Consider the following 20,130-nt stretch of genomic DNA (forward strand, 5'->3'; position numbering starts at 1 on the left):
CGCTCTCCACTGTGATCCAAGCTGCCCTTACTCTCTGTTCTTGGTTCAAGCATCGGTCCCCATATGCTCTCGAAGCTGCGGGGTGGTCACCGTGTCTCTGGTTGTTGGCAGCGGGCAGGCTCAGATCTGAGCACTCCCTCCTTTGCTGCCACCTCGGGTTTAACGCAGGACGGAGATACAAACCGGGGAAGGCACCTGCAAGATGGCACGGACAGCACCCGACCATCCAGAGTCTGATTTGGACAGTCCCTGAGGTATTTGCCATCAAATTAACAGCGTTTCTTAGTTCAGAGGAGATGCAATGGCTAAACCTCCAGTTCACAAGTTCAAGTTTCAGCCTAAAAGGTTTTATTGATTGTACTGCCACAGTATGAAAACACTCTGAAACTCAGAAGTAACATAGTATACAGAAATCGGAAGGGAATTAACCACCCAACACTGACTGAAACACACAAAATGGTTCCCGTGCCTGAAACTAAGTGAAATACCTTGCTCCCCGCTGAGGTTTAATTAAAAGCACCCGCGTTTCGATATCCTGGTCTCTCTGAAGACAGTGGGATTCCTACTGTGCAATCACCATCCCCCACAGTAGTAGGTAACACTATTTCATCAGGTACCATTTTCATAAAGCTGCTGGACCCTGAACACTTGCTTCAGCAGGAGATGCTGTGCCCTTGGTCAACACCAGGAGCAGTTTTCTACCACTGTCCTGTGTTGGTTTGGCAGTTACACAGGTTAAAAAAAAGTTGGGTTAACCTCAGAATATTAAAACTAGGCCATCTGTGTGGCAAGCAGTCTATTTTTTTAGTAGATTGAATTACTCCCTTTGAACCATAAAAATTTCCATTAGAAACCTAGATATTTTTTTTAGCACAAGCACATTGTATTTATCTAAAACCTGCCAAGTTACCCTACTGGCCTTTTTTAACGATGGTTTAGTAAAACATGGCCTCCTGCCTGAGCCAATTCCTCAGTCTAAATCCCGATTAATACATTTTTATTAAAAAATTCTCAAAGCAGCACTTGCTTTCTCGGACCAATTTCAGTGTAAAAGTGTTTTGTAACATCCCATCTTAACTATCCATCTATTCTTACCTATGGATCGCACGAATTGAATGAGAGAAGAAAATCTAAGCAGAAAATCCTGCTGCTCACCAATACAGCCAAAATAATAACTATTTGTCCTTAAAAAGGTGATGTAGTCACATTCTCAAAAGCTGCACTGAGGTTATCCAGAAAGAGCTGAGCCCTCACAGGTACATTACCATCGGTCTTGCAATTTAATACTTCACAATTATCCATTCACCTCTTATTACTGTTATTTCCAGATGGTTTTCAGGTTTGATATCCTTTTCAGTCACTCTCGAGATGATGTTTAGGATGACAATAACCTACTGAGGATGGTCCTCCAGAGTAAAGCAGTTCTGTCTTTACCTTCCCAAATAGGTGCCTCTGCATCCAGATCCACTCTGGGAAGTGGTACCTTCCTGAAAGAGAGAAAAGGACAAGGGGAGAGGTCTCGGAGACTTCAGTCTTCAAAGAAGAACACGGGAAATTTCAAAAAACCAAAAAGGCCAAAGATTGGTGGTGGTCAGGAAGCAGTTTGTGATGGCACACGTGAGAAAAGATGCTATTTAGGTAGCAGGTATATACACTTGAAATACTATTTCAACACATATACACAAGTCGGCTTCCAGGGGAATTTTGGGAAGATGGCAAGATGAAGAAGTAGGCCCAGGAAAGATCAGACTCATTTTTTCAGAAGTAATGCATCCCACTCAGCAGAACGACCCACGGCGGCATCTCCGTGCGCCTAAAGATCTGCGTCGTGCTGCTCTTTCCATCGGATGCACAGCACGGACTTGTGGAGAATCCCACATTCATGGAGGGACCTCCTAAGGTCAGAGAAACTCCTTCGGGGCACCTCCATCGTTTCAACGCAGCAGCGTTTGTATTTGGCTGACATTTTCTGTTCTGCCACAGCAAGGACCATCTGGAGACTGTCGGTGGGCTTGAAATGATGTTCAAATCTCTGACCAGAGGGGGATCGAATAGCGAGCAGCAAGCGCGACTCTTCTTTCGGTGGCTCTTCCAAACCTAAAGTTGACATCAAAGGGCTTTCTTGCCTCATTTTTCTTCCCAGTTTCTCAGGACACTGCACGTGTGGGCTCTCTTCATCGGGGACACCGCTTTCTGACAACACGCTGGCAGATCCTTGCTCTCCAGGAAGAGTTTTGATTTTCGGAGCGGCATCCTGCCCCCCACTCACTTTCAGCCGGTCGGTCTGTTCAGCCACCGCTTCCACGGCGCCGCTCCCTGCGCCTTTCCAGCCGATGGAGGGGAGCACCCTGTACTTGTTCAGGGAAGAGGAGGTCCTCAAAGGCACTTGCTGCAGGAGCTCCGGGATTTCCTCAGGAGACACCTGGCCGGATGGGAATGCCGGTTTCGTGGACAATGCTCTCCGGCTGTTCACTAATCTGTGAGGAGGGGCTGGTGGTGGGGAAGATGGCACTCGGCAAGGACAGGCTTCCACGCTCTGAGAGTAGCTGAAGCTTGGCCTCGTGCGTCCCTTGGCAGATTTTGGCCTGGTGACGTGCATGTCGATGGCGTTTGTCCACGAGAAAGCTGCTGCTGTGCTTGAAGGGAAGGAGAGGTGAGATGGTGCTAAGTTCAGAAGAGCCGCTGTGGCCATTGCTTCTCAAGGCACCTGCAGACAGGGTAGCAGAGAGAAAAGTTACAGGAATTGGCCAGAAATCTTCTAGATTGCTTAATCCCCCTACAGCTCCCACTTTTGTGCTGCGTGTCAGCTAATAAAAATAGCAATAAATCTGGTGTACCACCATGTAGGCAGGCAGCAATCCTCCAGTTCAGTAACGGCTGAGTCAGAGACGGTGGGATAGGTGTATTTATAGGTGCTGGCTTTGGCAGGAATTGTTTAAAGTCGACCCAGAGCACTGGGAAGTTGCGCCCTTCCCAACTCAAAGTTCTTGATGGAAAGAACAGAAACATTTTTTTCTGAAGCTAGAAACTCAGTGAAAATGGGAGATGAGTGAACTTCAAAGCACAGATCTGGCCTTTTCGCTGTTCCTGCAGTGACAGATTAAGTTCCCATTGTGGACTTTTGGGTAAGACTGACTGCACCTCGCTTTTCAAAAACCTCTGAAGACCTTTGAAAGTGAGTATGTCTGATTCAATACAGAGAAACCCATTCTGACTCCTGCTGTGACCAAAAGCTGCTTAACAGAGATTGCTATTAACCCCATTAGAGATGAAACCACGTTCTGATGTGTGTTCCCCAACTTAAGCTGTGCTCAGACCACTTGCGCTTCACCAGCACAAAGCAGGCCAAGAGCCCAGATAACCAGGCCACAACCTCACAACATTTTGGAGAGGCGTGACAGGGTCACACACCTCCTCTTCCTTTTTGTAGGAGGAAAAGGAAGAGGTTTTCCCTTTGCATAGCAGGATTTGTCAAGGGGGGAAAAAAAAGTCAACCTTGATCGCATGGCGTTCTCCAATAATGATAAAGTTGGACTCATCCTAAAATAAACAAACAGGAAGGAACAGCCACTGTAGTTGTTCCACAACCTTCTGCCAGTGATGAGTTGTTTAGTGCTTGGTTTCTCCTCCACTGCAGTAAAATGAAAACGCTCAGCAACCAACACTCAGCAAAGCCAAGGCAGAGTCCCAGCACACGGGCACGCCCTGACCAGTGCCACTACAAAGCTGCTTGGGGACAGAGAGATCTGTCCCTCTGTAAGCCTCGAGCAGAGCTACGGACAGGGACATGGCACTCAAGTGACGCGTCGGAGTTTCCTAGGAGCCTGTGGGAAGGAGGGGGGTGTGTGCCTTTCATGTACTGCCTCTAACAAATAAACTCTAGGGCAACAAGCTGTAGCTTGGCATCCTCTGAAGGGGAACTCTGGAGCGCATGGGAGCACTTAGCAGGTATCACTAGTTACACTGCCAGTTCAAAGAATAAAAACCCCAAAACAAACAACCTGCCAGAAGCCATGGCAGGACCCTCCTGAGTGAGGGTCTGTACTGCTTCAGAACAGTATATAGTAGAGGTTTACTGTGAGAAGCTCTTTTAAATACGGCACATTTTAGATTTGGGTGCCTGGGTGAGGGGTTGGGGCTGGGAACTACAGGCAGGGAGGGCTGTGCCCACTGATGCCCCCAAACATGGTGACCCCAGGGCCTGGGGAGGGCAGGCACCCCACGCCCCCGACCTTACAGCACAGCCCAGCCTAGCTCACCCGCAGAGCCCTCAGTGCCACAGCCTGGCCCCAGCCCGCCAGCTAGGCCTAGTCCCGGCCCCACAGCCAGGCCCCACTGCAGCCCAGAGCCAGGCCCCGACCCTACAACCCAACTCCACAGCCCCAGAGCCAGGCCGCGGCCCCTCAGCCAGCCTTGCGCCCTACAACCGGACCCTGGGACCGGCGCTGGGCACTACAACCCGGCCCCGGGCCCTACACCCGGCCCCACCGCCCCTCACCTGCCGCCTGGGGCCGCCCGCGCCGGCCGGCAGACAGAGCCGCGTTGCCACGGCGACCGCCCCACTTCCGGTCGCGCCACAGGCCCCGCCCCGCAACCACCGAGACGGACCGACCAGAGCGGCGCCGGTCGCGGTCCTCCAGGCGCCATGTCGCGGCCCGAAGGGCGGGCAGGGCCGGGATCCAGCCCGGTCCCCGCGCCCTCGCTCCGTGCCCCAGGGCTACCAGAGCGCGGTGAGGCCGGGCCCGCGGTGGGCTACCCGGCCTGGCTGCCCCGGCACAGCGGCAGTCGGTGGGGTGGGCCCAGGGATGGTACCGAGGCTGGGTGTGGGTCTGCGGGATGGAACCAGGCCTGGGCGTCGCCATGGTGGGGGGACACGCCTGGGCCGGGGACGGCTGCGAGGCTCTGGGAGGGACATCCCTGGGCCGCCACGTGGGGTCTGCGCTGGGACATGGAGATGTCAGGCCTCAAGGGTGGTGCGGGGGCAGCCCCACCACCTCATGCGGGGCCAGAAGCTTCGTCCTGAGGGGCACAAGGGAGCCGGGGGTGGTGGCAGCAGGGTCCCCTCCCAAACAGAGCGCGATACCGAGGTTGTCCCCATCCCTCCCGCAGGAGCTCTCATTTCCACCATCCCACCCAGAGCAAAGCCGCACCCTTGTCACCCTGCTTGAATACCAAGAGCCTTTTTTGGTTTTTAACCCTGAAAATTTAAAAATACAGTGTTACACCTTCTCCTAAGCAAAGGCAGCAGGATGGGAACCACAGGACTAGGTTTTAACACCCCACCATGACGCGAGTTCCACAATGGTGTGATTGAACAGCATTACATGAGTGACTGCTGAATAAAACCAGACAAATAAACCCCAAACTCATCAGTTTTGATGAGAACGCCTTTAAAAAATTACACTTTACGCACAAGGTCATCTGGGGACATAAAACAATTTCTTTGGGGGACATTTTAAGGTTTCTTTGTGCTGGGAGAGCTGTAGCCTGCAAGCTTGACATCCTGGTGTGCGCTGAGAGAGAGGGGGAGTCCTCCCGATCCCCCGGGCTATAAACGATCCCTGAGTCAGTTTTCGTCGTGGGAACACACAAAGTAACGCTGACATTTCCATCTCTTCCCGTTAATTCCTTTTTAAACCCGATTCTAGTTAACCAGATGCTTCTCCCACTAACAGATGCCCACCAAAGGCAGCAAGCAATAAATAACTTAAGATAACTTATCTACCCTGTGGGTGGGGAAGATCAAGGCATACCCACGCACTAAAAAGGTAAGAAAATATTCACATATCAGCTTATCCCATCCCCAGGATGTTCAGCAATATCACACCGAAGACACACGCTTTGCAGATCAAAGCACCGGGTGTATTTACATTTCAATAGGGCCCTGAACAAACAGATGTGGGGGTTGATACCCCTCTTCGCTTGCCCCATGGGAAGGCTGAAAAGTTTCCTACTTCCAGTGGAATAATCTGCCACAGCTGGTTTTTAAGCCCTTGGGTTTGTGGCTCGATTGAAGAGAGGGTTTAGCTTCATGGGCTTGCTCTCCTGAGATACTCCGCAGAGAGGGAGGGCTTAAAATGAGGAGATTTGGTTAAAGCCACCAATCTGAATGATCCCAGCCCTCTGGTCTCTGTTTAGGCTCCCAGACGATGCCTTTCACGCAGGTTTAGCCAAACTCCGCAGCAAAAACCCAGGAGATCGGGGCCACTTTCCCCATCAGGGCCAATAGAGCAGCAACCCCCCGCCCCTCCAAGGGCAAGGACCTGCAACGCCAAAACGCAGCAGCACAAGCAGTGCAACTCATGACCACCCCAACGGGGAAAATCTTCTGTAACGGAAGTTTTCTGTGGATGACTTGGGAAGGGGACGCTTAATATCAGGGATGCCATGGTTTTAGAAGTCAGGTGGGGAAAGCGGGGGGTTTGGGTGTTGGTGTGACGCCCAGCGGTTTGCTTCGTGGCATTTCTGGTGCGGATGGCGAGTGGGTAAGCCACTTGGCACGCCTGAGCGGGGAGGCAGGCGAGCTGTTGCTCCCCATCCTTTCCTTATCAGGCTTGGATGGCTTTTTATTCCACTTGGCAGCAGGAAATAAAAGGTTAGAGGGAAGAAAAGTCCCGGGGCCAACATCTGTGCCAGCCTCAGGGGACAGCCGGGAGGTGACGTCTCTTCCAGCAAGCAGCTTTGGCGGCTCTTAAGAAATTCAACAAGGAACTGTTTCCTTACAGTCTCCCCTCCAGAATTCCCTTCCCTAAAAGTGTGGTTAATTACTGAGGGCGGAGCCCTGCATACAGGCCTGATACTGCGCGTTTGCCTGTGTGTTTGCTCTCGGCCCCACGCTTTTGCAGGAAAGATAGCAGCTTTTGTTTCTTATCTCCTCTGGTTTTCTGCCTCCCTTGTGTCTTTGTGTCATGTCTCAGTTATAGTGATTAAATAAACTGCATTCAAAAAGCATTCCAAGGTGGGTTTCCATGGCGTTTCCATCCTTCTGCTGCTGATTTAATTTCGCAGACCCCTTGCCCACGCGCTGCCGGAGTCTCCCGTGCCCTGAGGGCAGGACAGGGAAACTACAGACCCACGAAATGAGACCGCACGGCGTTCACTGACCTCCATTTGCCTCCCCTTGCGATGCGGTGTGGCCGGATTTGGATGGAGACATGGATTTGGAGGGGCAATTGCAAGAGAAAGACCCAAGAGAAACCCTCTCTGAGGTTGCAGAGTGTGAGCTGGTAAAACCAAGCACCCACTCGAGACAACACTGAGGCCAAAGTGCCACCTCTGCAGCTGGAACAAGGATGCTACCACCTCTGTGGTGCCAACTCTGCACCTCCTGGGTATAAATCGCTTTTGTCCTGTCTCTCCAGCCACCAAATCCCACGGCTTTTAAAACCACGGCCAAGACCTTGACTGGCCTCATCCAGAAGCTGCGTCGCAGAGAGAGGGGATGGACCTCACCATCTATATAAAGCAAACCCGCTACGCCAGCACTCTTGGAGCTGCAAGGTCCGGGTGGGGTAAGGAGAGAGGGGATTTTATTGCCCTGTTACTTCATCAGACAGCTTGGGGGTGGTGGTGGGAGGCTGCAGGCGGTGAGCTTCCCCGTCAGCCCTGTTGGGCAGGACAACCCCTGTGTCGCTGTGCACATCCCTGCCAAGCGCCGCATCCCCAAACCGGAGTCAAAAGGCCCCACTGGGAGTCAGCTGCGGGCACCCACACAATGCTGTGTACCCATGGTGACACTAATGTCACCCTGCGGTGCTGCCAGGGTGCACCCGACCAGCTCCGTGCCCTCGGCGTGGGCACAGGGACAGCATCTGTCCTGCCCTCCAGGTGCTGCTCATCGCCCGCCGTTGTGGTTTCCTCCTCCAGGGCCAGCCTGAGGATGAAGAATCTCCTCTTTGCCATGACCTTGGCTTGCGGTAAGTGCCCCGGTTTCACCGGACCAGGCCAGAATCTCATCTGTGTGGCCAAAAAGACATACAAACCTAGACTTTTTGTGCACGATTCAGGTTTTTGTTTCAATTTTGCAGTTTCTCTCTAATGCTGTGTATAGCACTGCTGTAGTCCTGGAGGTCTTTGTGGCAGTGAGGCTTTGGAATGCTCAGATCCTTATTTATTTTAAGAGGCCCTGGAGCCTGTTGTCACCTGCTTTCCTGCCTGTGCCCAGCCCAGGGCTGATCCTGCCAACGTGGTGGTGATGGTTGCAGGATGCAAGCGCGGCACAGCCTGTGCAGAAAGCAATAATACCTTCCACCAAACCAAATCAGGTAGCTGCAGAAACCAGACATCACCCTGAGGGGGTTTTTGGGGCTTCTCACGGTTCACATGCCTGAAGTGTGTATTTCCAGCAATGCCAGACTTATTTAATTCCTCTGCCCGGTGTGAGGTGCGGGGAATGCTACCTGCCTCCTCGCCCCGCACCCTGCGAGCCCATCCCTCTGCCCCTCCACAGGGCTGCTGCTGGCTCGCGGCAGCGTTTTGGAGCTGGAGCAGATGATCCAGTCGACCACGGGGAAAAGCGCCCTGCTCTCCTACAGCTGGTATGGCTGCTTCTGCGGCATCGGGGGCAGAGGGACCCCGGTGGACTCCACCGACCGGTGAGTACCTGGGAAAGTGTTGCCGCTCGCCACCCCAGTGCAGGGTGGGTGGGGGTGCCCAAAAAGCTCCTCGCTGTCAGCCGGCCGGCAGTGGTGAGCTCTGAGAGGGTTTTGTGCTGTTCCCCAGCCACATCTCGCTGCTGCCTTGTCATCCCTTCCTCCCGGTCACCTTAAATTTGAGGCTGGACTTTCCTTTACCTTCCAAGCGTGGGGAGGGAGGGTTCAGGGGCAGCGGTTTGATGTGGTGTCCCCCGCAGATGCTGCCTTGCCCACGACTGCTGCTACAGGAAGCTGAGAGAGGGCAAGTGCAGGCCCCTGATAACCCCCTACCACTTCGACACTGACAATGGAGACATCGTCTGCAGTGAGTACCACTGAGCTGGGGGAGGGTCCCACAGAGGTGGGGAACCAGCACAGCTCCCCACGACACCCCAGCCCCAGAGCAGGGTACAGAGGACACCCCCCCGGGGATGAAACCGGCCTGAGGCCCGGTCGGGTGCACATGGGAGGACGCAGCGTAGGATAAATAAACGGGCATTGCAAGGGATGCGGGTGGGTTGCAGAGGGCGAGCACCGTGGCACGCTTCTTCAGGCGCTTGCCCCAGGCAGCTCCAGGCATTGGGGGTGCCCCGAGGGGACCCCATCACTGCTGCCAGCCAGAAAAGCCACGGCAGGTCACCATGTTTTCCCCCTGCAGGTAACGAGCAGAGCTGGTGCAAGAGAGAGACGTGCCTATGCGACAAGGCCGTGGCTTCGTGCTTCGCGAGCACTTTGCATTCCTACAATAAATCCTACCGCTTCTATTTCAAGCTGAAATGCCGAGGAAGTAAGCTCCAGTGCTGAGGAGGGGAAATCTGCACGCAAGGTTGCAGATTTTGATGGGCTTTCCCCATCGCTACGGTGAGAAAAGCCTGATGTGGGGCTGACCAGAGCCGGAGCCAGCAAGGCTCGCCACAGGCTCATGCTCAGGGTGAGGGAGGGCACGCTCACATTACAGATGAAGATCCCCCACAAAGTCACATCAGCTTCCATTTTTCTGTCCCTTCCTCCTCTCTTTTTTCTTTTGGTTTCATTTCCCAGCAAAGATAATAAAAAGTATTCAAAATGATTCTCTGTGGTGTTTTTTTGTCAGAGCCACTGAGATGGAGGCACTGCAGTGGTGGCATCTGGGCTGCTGAGTCTGGGGAGCGCTTTTGCCTCTCACATCTCAGCCACACCATCTGCCTGACACCCCGATATTTCCATGATCCCAACAGCAGCCTGAAAAAGCCAAAGGCCTGACAGCAGCTGTAATTCACAGGTCTATCACCAGGTCCATCCTGCTGCGGAGCAGTGTTACTGCTGCCAGATCCCCAGCTATGGAGGAGCACTTTGCATCAAGAAACGGGGACGAAGAAATGCCACCAAGTAAAATTCCCTGGGGTTTGTTAACAAAATAATTCTGCAGCGGCGAGCCCTGATGGCAGTCGGGTTTTTTGGCTTCTCCCAACACCCGCTAGCTGAAACTCAGGGGGTTAAAACAAAACAGTGCATTAAGGCACAGGCGAGATACATCCAAAAGTCGTTTTTACAGGAATAATGCAAGTGGGAACATGTGGGAGACTATTTGAGACCCTCCTGTGACACGTAAAAATAGTGGCCAAAATTAAGGGGAAAGAATAGTTATGCAGATAGGAGGGAAGATTTCAAAGCCTCATCCATCCCAGGGTGATGCTAATTTAGGAGGGCAGCAAGTTGGTGACTAAATGATTTCTCCGTGAGGGATGAGTTCTGCATAGGGTCTGCAATGAGGAGGGGGGAAAATCGTACAGAGAGAAATAAAGGGAAGCTGCATTCACTCGTCCCAAAACATCCGTTTTGCTTCATTCTCCTCTCACGGTGGGTGAGTGTTTAACCACCCGGTATCTGCGTAACCCCGTGTTTCTGGGAACTGCACATTTCAAGATGCTTTTATTGTTGCCCATATACTTTTCCCAAAGAACGGATAACTCACCCTGAACCACCTTTGCAGTGGGGCAGAGGGACTGTTCTCAAACTGTCCAACCTCTCGAAAACCCCAAACCTGCTTTGTTTGTGGTTGGAGAGAGCAGAGAAAAGGGCCCTTGGGCATCTCTGGCTGGGGGCAGAGAGCGTTGGCTTTCTCCTTGGGCAGGAAATGTGCTGTTTTGCTGGCTCTTCCCACTCGGCCCCGGCCCCTGTGTGTGAGGTACGGAGCCGAGGCGCTGGGGGGATTTCTTACATTCCTGTAAAGGGGAAGGATGACACCTTCTCCTTTGCAGAAAAGCCCAGTCAGCAAGATTTGGGCAAAACAAGCATCTGATGGCAGGGGGCAAACCCTATATAAAGCAAGCCCTGCCAGCTGCAGGGCCCTGCAAGCAAGTGGCTTCTTTCCCGAGGTAAGCAGGGATGGAGGAATGCTCTTCCTCCCTTTCCTACTTTAACCAAAAGCCGTGGTGCCAACGGGGAGCGCAGTCCACACTGGGAAAGCAGGAGCAAAGGAGAGGCTACCTGAGATGCCAGCCCAGAGGCAGAGCGGCGGGGCGCAGCCCTCAAGGGCTGATCGTTCCTCCAAGTTTTCTTCCTTTCCCTTCATTTTGCTTTTTCCCACCCCTCCGCCATCTGATTCCCATCGCCTCCCATCCCCGATGCAGCAGCGCTTTGTGCCGAGGCGATGGCGATGGGCACATCCTCGCCCCCCTCCCCTAATCCCCGGAGGTGGGGAGCATCTCTGCCCCCAGACAAGGCGGGAAGTAAGAAAGAAAGAGAGTGATATAGTGGGGAAATGGTTTGGTTTCCTTTCCCAGGGCTGTCAAAAAGATGAACTCTCTCCTTGCCTTCGCTGTGCTGTTTGCTTGGGGTAAGTGTCCTCGCTCACGCCCGCCCCGCAGCCCTCGTGCAGTTACGTCTGTGGAAATTAGGACTGAACTGGTGATTTCTTAATCTTTCCTCATGACCACCCCTCTGAAACATGCAGCAACTCTCCTGCACTAAGCCAAGGATATGTTTCCTCTCCGTTGCATCTACTCATTTTTAAGGCATCACCAGCCTGGTACCACTTTGGGGGCCGGAGGGCTGGGGATGCTGCTGAGGAGCTGGGTGTCAGCGTGAGCCCCACTGATCTTCCCCCCCAGGCTTGTCCCCAGCTCACGGGAGCCTCTGGAATCTGAACAAGATGATCACGAAGACGACGGGGAAGAACGCCTTGCTGCATTACTCCTCCTACGGCTGCTACTGTGGCTGGGGGGGCAAAGGGCAGCCCAAGGATGCCACAGACCAGTAAGTGTCCATTTAAAAAATCTCCCTGCCCAAACACATCCTTGCACGGTTTCAATTTTGGGGGGTAGGGGGTAAAAAACCCCAACCCCCAAAGCCTTGAGGTCCCGCACAGATGCTGCCAGCAGCACGATACCTGCTACAACAACCTCCAGAGCTACCACTGCAATGCCAAGATTCAGGGGTACCACTATGGCTGGCGCAGAGGCAGCCCCTCCTGCAGTAAGTAGGACCCTGGCAAAGGGGGTGTCACCCCCCCCCCCGCAAGCTGGGGCTGACCCTGGGCTCCCCTCTGCCTGCAGGAAGGAGCTCCTGGTGTGCCCAGCTCTCCTGCGAGTGCGACCGCAGCCTGGCCCTTTGCCTGAAGCAAAACATCTGGACCTACAGCAAACGTTACCTCTTCTACCCGAAGCATCGGTGCTGATGATGGGAGCCGGGATGCGGGGCTGGAGCACACGCACGGGCTCTGCTCCCGGATCGCCCTGCGTCCCTGCCTGCACCGACCACGTTAGTGCTGCTGTAAATTTAATCCATGTGAAAATAAACAATGTGCTGAAACCATCCCGGTCCCCTGTGAGCTGCCGCTGGGCAGGGAGAGAAATCTCCGTAAATACTCAACATCATCCTCCCCAAACTTTGCAAAAACTCAGCCTCGGCTCCTGCGTCACTCCGGGCTGCAGCCCATGGGGAAAGGGGGGGTTTGGCCGACGAGGGAAGGGGCGTAGCATGAAGTGGTTTTGGGACAGACGAGTCGTTTCAGCACTTCCAGTCCAGAGCCCGCGGGCCAGACACGGAGGGCAGCCTCTCCCGGGGAGGACAGGTTGGCAGTGAGGAAGCGGAGCCGGAGTGATCCCCCGGTGAGCAACTCCCACCCTCGCCCCGCTGCTGCGGAAACAAAAATACGGGGAGGGGGGGATGTTGGGAGGAGGCAACAGACACGCTGCTTTCTGCTGTTTTCCATGCCTGCAGATAAAGTGTCATTGCTTTCAGGTAAAAACTCAGCTGGGAGGCTGTAGCCCCAGGGGATTGGTGCATTGGTGCTGCAAAGTGATGTCCTGGGTGCCCAAAGTGGTGGGACAGGAGGTGGGAGGTGCTGGGGTGGTGGGACAGCTTCAGAAGGCGTTTGCTTTTGGCCAAGAGGCAGCAACACAGACGCAAGGGGGCACGGCTGCCTTCCTCCTGCTAAATTTCAGGGTGATGCGACCTGATTTCCGAAGGGACAAGGTTTGCACGGCAGCGCCCAGTGACCGGCCACACTGCCTGGCTCAGTCCGTCCTCTGTTCTTCCTCCCAGGCCCAGGTGAGAGGAAGATGAAGGTCCTGCTGACGCTGGCGGTGCTGTCTGCCTGCAGTAAGTGCAGCTGTTCCCCGACCCACGGATGGGAGCCAGGCTGCAGCCCCACACCAACACGGGGAGCATCCCCAAACCCCTGCGCACCCCATGGGGAGACTCTCAGCAACACCCTCCTCTCCCCTCTGGTTCCCCGGGCTTCCTTTCTGCATAGAACCTGCAAAAATCCCTTTTTCTGGTCATTCTAGGTGTGTTCACAGCTCGTGGGAAGTTCCTGCACCCATTCACACCGGGACTCGAGGGAAGCACCGTTGGAAATCTGACTGCCCACGGTTGCTACTCAGGATGGGGCAGCAACCGCACGTCGAAGGCTTCAATGGACCGGTACAGGCAGTGCTGCCTGGGAGGGCTAACACTGGCCCTGGGAGGGCTAATGTTGGCCCCGAGAGGGATAACACTGGTCCCAGGGTAACCCCAGGGCTTGTGAGCAACCCCAGCAGCATCCTCTGAAGCTTTGCAAAACACAGACCAGGTGCTGGGCAGTGTCAGAAGGGGAACAGGTTTTAGGGAAGGGGGAAGGCGAGGCAGCGCTCACCCCTCATTCCAGGCCTGCAGGCAGGAGGGTCATGCCAGCTGAAATCAGTGGGCTAGCACCAGAGGATGGGGACAGTCCCAAAGCGAGGATGCACAAGGGCTCTGGGACCTGGGCAGGGGTTGCACAGGGAAGCAGGGAAGAGGCTTGGTGTGGGAATGGGCTGGAAAGAGCAGAGCCCAGGTGATTTAGAGCAGGAGGAGGATGCAAACCCTGGTGGCTCTTCCCACCCCGCTTGCAGAGCCTGTTTTGGGTAGGTTCGAAGCAGCCGGTGCCACATTTCAGGTGAGGCCAGGCTCTCCTTCTCACTGCAGGTGCTGCCTGCTCCGTGCCTGCTGCTACGCCAGGCTGGCAGCACGGCGGTGCCGCGTGGGACCCATCCAGCCCCTCTCGGTGCCCCGGGCAGGAATCCCCACCTGCAGTGAGTCCTCACAGTCGCAGTTCGCGATGCCTCTTTCCAGACCTTCTCCCTCCTTTGTGGTGCCCTTTTTTGGGGCAGCACCCCAGGGATCTCCCCAAAAAGGTCTCAGCTGTGTTTTCTCTCTGGTCCCTGCAGGGTCTGGGACCTGGTGCCAGAGAGGTGCCTGCAGATGCGAGCGGGCAGCCCAGCTCTGCCGCCTGCGGGGCCGGGGGCTGTTCCGGCATCGCGGGCTGTTCCGCCGTCGCAGCAAATGCCGGGGACGAGCCGGGCGGTGTTGAAGCCAAAGGGCTTTTTGCAAAACCACCTCCAGGCTGATGAGCAAAGGGACGGCGCAGCACGGGGAGCGTTTCCCAACCCTGGCGGGTTTCCTCCTTGGGGCTTTTTGGCTTCAACACGAGGACAACAACCCTCTCGTGAAGCTGCGTCACTATACACTGGATCCGTGGAGGGACAGCAGCGCAGATGCAACATTTCAGCACAGAAAAACAAGGGAGGGGTGGACACCTGCGCCTGGTCACTGCAAAGGGCGAGATGGAAACCAGTGCGAGCCTCTCTGCTGACACTCATTTCCCTTTGGCTTGAGCTCCCCGTGCAGCCTGTCAGCTCCCTCTGCTTTTTGCTTCGCTGCAACTTCTCTTCTGTTGCTCCAAAATAAAACCAGAGAGCACAAAACATTGGTCCTCAGTGTGACATGACTCAGCTGAGCCCAGCGACCACCCCTTGCAGGCAGCGGGGAGAAGCTACCCTCTTAGCTAGGTTTCCTGTTGAAAAACCCAGAAAAAAATACCACCTGAGAGGTGATGCGTCTCCCACCGACACGCATCCGCATCCCTGAACTGCCCCCGTGCTTAGACCCGAGCCTTCAGGCTCTGAAAATCTGCAGTTGCTCCAAAATGGAGAAATCAAAGCTGGTGCAAAGGGCTGTGGGGCAGGACAATGCCGTGGGAGGGCCGGGCGCTGGCAACCTTTGCTGCGACGGGGTGGCCGGGAGCTTGCCTCACGCCCAGTGTGGAGCAAAACATATTTCTCACCGGAAAAGAATGTTTTGGCCCAATTCCGCAACAACCCCAAGCACGTCCCCTAGGAAAAGGCAGTTCAGGCGGTGGCTGCTTCCCCCCTAACCACTGCAGCAGCCCCACGGTGCAGGTTTTCTGCCCTGCAGAGCAGTTCAGCAGGGTTCACCCCCTCCCTGGGAGGTCTCAGCCATGAATACAGCCACAAAAACAGCAACAAAACACTATTTCCCTGGGGGCTGATGCCCTGGGCATCGGCAGCTGTAACTTCCACCCTGGTTTGCCCCAAAGCTGAAGTCAACAGCACCAGGAAACATCCCTAAAATCAGCAATGCTTCCCTCTGGCTACAACCCAGGCCTCCGGTTCTGCCATCCTCCTCCTCCAGCAGCGTTTAGTCCTGGGAGAGATGAGGAAGGAGTGGGCAGCCCTTCGCCCACCAGCTGCTGTTTGCAAGGCATAAATCAAGGATCAAATCCCCGCCAAGATGGGAGAGGGGCAATCATGCAGACAGATTGCAGGCCGGGATGAGCCAAAACACACTCTCTCTAGTTAAAATTCACCCAGAATTTAAACATCTATGTATTCTTCAGACACCTGGCTATACAAATCCATTCATACAGAGCTCCAAATGCTGATGTGTTGGCTCAGATACTGCACCCCCTCGGTACATTGCAAGAAACTGGGCTGCAAAAGTTGTGTTTTGCATACTGCAACAGAGAAACAAAATCTACATCCTGCCAGGAGGTGCTTGGCCCGGGGGGTGTCTTCTTTCACATTTGGAGAAGGGCTACTGCAAACCTGCCGCGGGTAGAGGAGTTGGGGCAGAGGGTCTTTCACCTGAGAGCTCAACCAGTTTGACACACAAAAATATACCTTATTCCCCAGTGGTAAAAACTGGCTGTGGGCTCAGGAAGTCTTGAATTACGGCAAGGCCCGGTTCGGTTAATTAACTTGCCGCCGTCCCTTGGGTCTAACTTAAATTGGCCCGGAGAGCTGACGCAGCAAATGGCATGTGCCAGACAGGGGAAGAGATTTTGCTGAGGCCCTGACTTGAGTTCCCTTTTCTCATCATCTCTCCAATTTCCATGCAAGTTTCAGCCTTGTTCCCTGCCTCAGTTTCCCCATCAGCGACGGGTGGGATTTCCTCCCCCTGGCTCGGTGCCTGCCTGTGCCGGGCTTCCCCGCAACGCAGCACAGAGCACCTGCAACCTCTGCCAGAAGAAAACTGCTAAAATGATTGTTTGGCTAATTCGAGATTCTCTCCAAGCAAACAACACAACCATCCTCTTTTTTTACCCTTTAATACACCGCTTGCATTTTATTTTCCCGACTCTGCTTCTTGCCTTATTTTGCTTCCACGTAAAGGTGAACCAGACACCTCGTGCGATGGTCGGTGCGATGCCCAGTGCATGTGGGGAGAGTGATGGAGCAGCCCCACACGCAAGAAGCATCTGGGCACTGCCAAGCTCCCACTAACAAGAAAAGGGGTGTACGGAGCCTTTGCTCAGCTCTACCTTCAGCCACAGCCCGTTCTGGGGGCCCACGGGACCTTCCTCTGCTCACGGCGCTCCAGCGCACCCGCGTTGCCAAGTCAGAAGCGGGGGATGCTTTGCACTGGCTGCGTTTTCTCCCTGCCCAGGGAAGTCATGATGGAAACAGTAAGATATAAAACTATGTTTTCTAACCAAGACATCAAAATAGAAATAGTCATCCAGGAACAAGTTGGCTCCTGTTCCCCCTCAAGTTCTCCCATTTTGTTCAGAGAGGCACTGGGATGCTGAGACACCCAGAGCCGTGTGTGGACTTGACCCCAGTCTGCCCCACTCATCCCAGTCCACCAAAGCCTCCCCTGCAAAGAGCTCCCCCAGCGTAGGGCATCTGGCAACACACATGTAGCAGGACTGATATGGGGAGGATTGTCAATATTTGCCCACTTCGGGTTCTCCAAAGGAGGGGCCCTGCCAAGCGGGCACACGGGGGCTATAAAAGGTGTGACCAGCAGCACCTCGGGTTCATCCAAACCCCGGAGCTGCCACCACCAGACATGAAGCTCTTCTTGCTGCTCCTCTGCCGTGAGTACCCCCACGCCAGCTCTAACCCTGCCGGATGAGGCAGTGGGGAAAACCTGCTGCTTGCAATTTCTATCCATAAAGTTAGGGAGGGTGAAAATGCTCATTTTTGCTAGAGGGGTGGGACGGGAGGTTGCTTTTCCCTGATGCTCTTAACCCCCCCGGCTACAGTCACAGGGCTGACCCTCTCCAGCTGCAACCTGCTTCAGTTCAGTTCAATGATCAAGCGCAAGACCGGGAAATCAGCGCTGTCCTACAATGGTTACGGCTGCTACTGCGGCTTAAGAGGATCCAAACAACCGCTGGATGCGACCGATTGGTAAGTCAGGATCTGGTGAAGGCACAGCAGGTGCCCCCAGCCCTCCTTGGCTCCCTCTCCCTGGGTGCAGCAAGGGGACTGCTTGCCCCTGCGCCTGGGAGCTGAGATAGCAACGTGAAAATCATTGCTCGTCCTTAACACCTCTGTAAAAGTTTCTTAGCAGCAGCAGCTGATGGGAACAGCGCGCATTGGCGTTTTGGGAGCCAATGACCACCTGGGCTAACTGAAAGCAGCCCTCAGGTGTTCTGCAAAGCCACTGCAGCAGAGCAAGGGGAAAGCAATTAGAGCTGCGCCGACGATGCCAGAAAGGCGCGAGTCACCCTCCCTTGCTCCTGCAGCACGGGCAATGTCGAGGAGAACAAGGCTGCTGCTCCATCCTGCGCCTAAGCCAGGCACAAATACAAGGCGTTTCTCACGGGGGCTGGGCACCACCGTGGCATCGTCCCCACCGCTCCCCTCCTGCCCTGACCACGACTCTTGTGCTCCCAGGTGCTGCCATGCCCACGACTGCTGCTACAAGAGGCTGGCTTCCTCTAGCTGCAGTCCCAAATGGGTCAAGTACAACTACTCCACCCGGGGAAACCAGATTGTCTGCGGTAAGAGACGGCGCGGGGTCAAGGACCCAAGCGGGAAGGCACAACCCTCTGCGCTCTCCGGGGACCCCTCTTCCGAGATGTCCTTTAGACCCTCCTGGCTCGGAAACCATTTACTTGGGAAGGGGATGGAAATGAGGGGAAAGCGCCAGGAATAGGGCAAATTTGCTAGGACTAGGGTGAAGTTTAGCGCTTGGAGACCTCCCAAAGGAGGGACCTTGCCCTTCTGTAGAGGCCAAATGTTGAGGGTTTGAGGTGACCCCATCTCGGATGGGGCCCTGGCACTGCCACCCCCATTTCCCCTGAGCAAACACTGCTGTTTCAGGGTGAGTGGATCCAAACAAAGCACTTCCCTGTGATCAGAGCAAACATCTATACATATATACACGTATAAAGTAAATTAAATGGTCCCTCCAGGGCCACGCATGGTTCCTAGCCAGGTAGCCCCATGCACCAGAGGCAAGAGGACTATCCGAGACACCCCAAACTCACTTGTGGGGGCTGCGTACGACATCAGGGATGATCCAAAAGACATCCCGCAGCTCTCGCACCCTTCGCCTGACTCCATCCCCCCCCAATTTTATTCCAGAATCAGGGACTTGGTGCCAAAGACAGACCTGTGACTGCGACAGGAAGGCAGCAGAGTGCTTCGGAAGGACAGTTGGGACCTACCGCAACGCTTACAAGAATTACCCCAATATTCTGTGCAGGGGCTCAACTCCCCCCTGCTAGATACGCCGAGCTCAAAACCTGATAGAAACGGTCTAAACTGTGGGGTTTTTACCTTCCCTGCAGACAGGCGGGGGACAACATGGCCCTGCAGCACCGAAAAGGCATCTGGCACCTCTCCCCAGAGCTGGTGCACAGGGAAAGCCGGCTCCCTGTGATTAAATAAATCATAAAACCAAGGGAATCCTTGCAAATAAAGGCAATTTAAAGTGCATCCAGTGTGGTGTTCTTGTTTCAGGAACCAATGGTGGAAGGGGTAGGAAATGGGGCAGAGCTCCACAGCTGATTTTCTGAAGTAAATATTTATGCATGCACACAGTTTTGCATTTTTTTCTTAAAAAAAGCATTTCCCATAAGTGACATTTTAGCAGCCAACCGGTAAATCTTAAGAGCTTTGGAGAAAAAAAAAGGATCAACAGTGAGTGGCTGCTGCACTCTGACCCCAAACCAGGCTCCAGACCCAGCTCCTCTCAGGGAGCTTGGCCACCACACAGCCCCATCCTGCTCCTAACGACTAGTTAAGCAATTAACACTCTCTAAAGCAGTGGGGGAGCATGGTGGTGGTCTCAGGAGTTTGGGGTGGTTCTTTCTTGCACCCCATCTTCACCAAGTTCTCACAGGGCAGGGAGCTGCAGCCACCTCATCCCTCACCACAGCTGCACAGGATCCACAATTAGCCCTAACGAGCCAGGGCCAGCTGCCCCTCACCTTGACCTCGATGGAGGCACCTCTGGTTTTAACACCATCTCCAGAGATGTGTTTAGCACATCTTCAGAGCAGGGGAGGGCCTAAAATAAAGGTGCTTTAAGGGTATTTTCTTTGTTTCACTTCAGCATCAAGGGCTCCTGCCTGACTCCATGAAGTGTTTCATCACAAGCAACACCCCTACCCCTTCCTCACACTTCCTACAGTAAACATCGTATTTTTATAACTCCAAAACACACATTTCTCCTTTTTCTGATTTTCTGGTGCCACCCAAGGGCTTTGGGATGAGAGAGGAGCGAGCTGGGACAGAGCTGATGAAGCCAATGCTGCCCTCTAAGGTTTTGTGCCTGCAAATGGGCTCCACACAGCTCAACGCGAGCATAAACCATCTCCGTTTTATACAACACTGGAGTACGGATCATTCTTCATGCACCATTTCCCTCCTTTTCTGCAATTTCTGAAGCTTGTGAGAGCCAGCAGGTGAACGTACACCCCAGCAGCCGAGTCGCAAACCCAGGAAGGGTTTGGTTG

The 20,130-nt window shown here is 54.3% G+C and overlaps 5 protein-coding genes across 6 annotated transcripts; 4 read left to right on the plus strand and 1 right to left on the minus strand.

Annotated features, from left to right (window-relative positions):
* Positions 1 to 325: 325 nt before the first annotated feature.
* On the minus strand, positions 326 to 4,566 carry UBXN10 (UBX domain protein 10). The gene is made up of 2 exons (XM_074848347.1): positions 4,499 to 4,566; positions 326 to 2,707 (listed from the first exon to the last, which is right to left on the minus strand). Exon 2 carries the CDS (start codon positions 2,690 to 2,692, stop codon positions 1,814 to 1,816), a length of 879 nt encoding a protein of 292 aa, XP_074704448.1. The 5' UTR covers positions 2,693 to 2,707; positions 4,499 to 4,566; the 3' UTR covers positions 326 to 1,813.
* A 2,669-nt stretch (positions 4,567 to 7,235) lies between these two features.
* On the plus strand, positions 7,236 to 9,558 carry LOC141933382 (phospholipase A2, membrane associated-like). Its single transcript, XM_074848001.1, has 5 exons — positions 7,236 to 7,511; positions 7,867 to 7,916; positions 8,450 to 8,594; positions 8,852 to 8,958; positions 9,292 to 9,558. The coding sequence occupies exons 2-5, from the start codon at positions 7,880 to 7,882 to the stop codon at positions 9,435 to 9,437; spliced, it is 435 nt and encodes a 144-aa protein (XP_074704102.1). The 5' UTR covers positions 7,236 to 7,511; positions 7,867 to 7,879; the 3' UTR covers positions 9,438 to 9,558.
* Positions 9,559 to 11,411: 1,853 nt separating this feature from the next.
* LOC141933383 (basic phospholipase A2 daboxin P-like) lies at positions 11,412 to 12,291 on the plus strand. The gene is made up of 4 exons (XM_074848002.1): positions 11,412 to 11,451; positions 11,726 to 11,870; positions 11,983 to 12,089; positions 12,170 to 12,291. The coding sequence occupies exons 1-4, from the start codon at positions 11,412 to 11,414 to the stop codon at positions 12,289 to 12,291; spliced, it is 414 nt and encodes a 137-aa protein (XP_074704103.1).
* A 310-nt stretch (positions 12,292 to 12,601) lies between these two features.
* On the plus strand, positions 12,602 to 14,842 carry LOC141933381 (basic phospholipase A2 A-like). Its single transcript, XM_074848000.1, has 5 exons — positions 12,602 to 12,724; positions 13,161 to 13,217; positions 13,406 to 13,541; positions 14,064 to 14,170; positions 14,306 to 14,842. The coding sequence occupies exons 2-5, from the start codon at positions 13,178 to 13,180 to the stop codon at positions 14,446 to 14,448; spliced, it is 426 nt and encodes a 141-aa protein (XP_074704101.1). The 5' UTR covers positions 12,602 to 12,724; positions 13,161 to 13,177; the 3' UTR covers positions 14,449 to 14,842.
* A 2,033-nt stretch (positions 14,843 to 16,875) lies between these two features.
* Positions 16,876 to 19,108, plus strand: LOC141933380 (group IIE secretory phospholipase A2-like). 2 transcript variants are annotated; one of them, XM_074847999.1, is made up of 4 exons: positions 16,876 to 17,256; positions 17,425 to 17,572; positions 18,062 to 18,168; positions 18,755 to 19,108. In XM_074847999.1, exons 1-4 carry the CDS (start codon positions 17,091 to 17,093, stop codon positions 18,895 to 18,897), a joined length of 564 nt encoding a protein of 187 aa, XP_074704100.1. In that variant the 5' UTR covers positions 16,876 to 17,090; the 3' UTR covers positions 18,898 to 19,108. The 2 variants fall into 2 exon arrangements, with proteins under 2 accessions (XP_074704100.1, XP_074704099.1); XM_074847998.1 differs by lacking the exon at positions 18,755 to 19,108 and having other exon boundaries at positions 18,062 to 18,490.
* The last annotated feature ends 1,022 nt before the right edge of the window (positions 19,109 to 20,130 follow it).

The sequence above is a fragment of the Strix aluco genome, chromosome 22 (assembly GCF_031877795.1).
Source record: "Strix aluco isolate bStrAlu1 chromosome 22, bStrAlu1.hap1, whole genome shotgun sequence".
Classification (NCBI taxonomy): domain Eukaryota; kingdom Metazoa; phylum Chordata; class Aves; order Strigiformes; family Strigidae; genus Strix; species Strix aluco.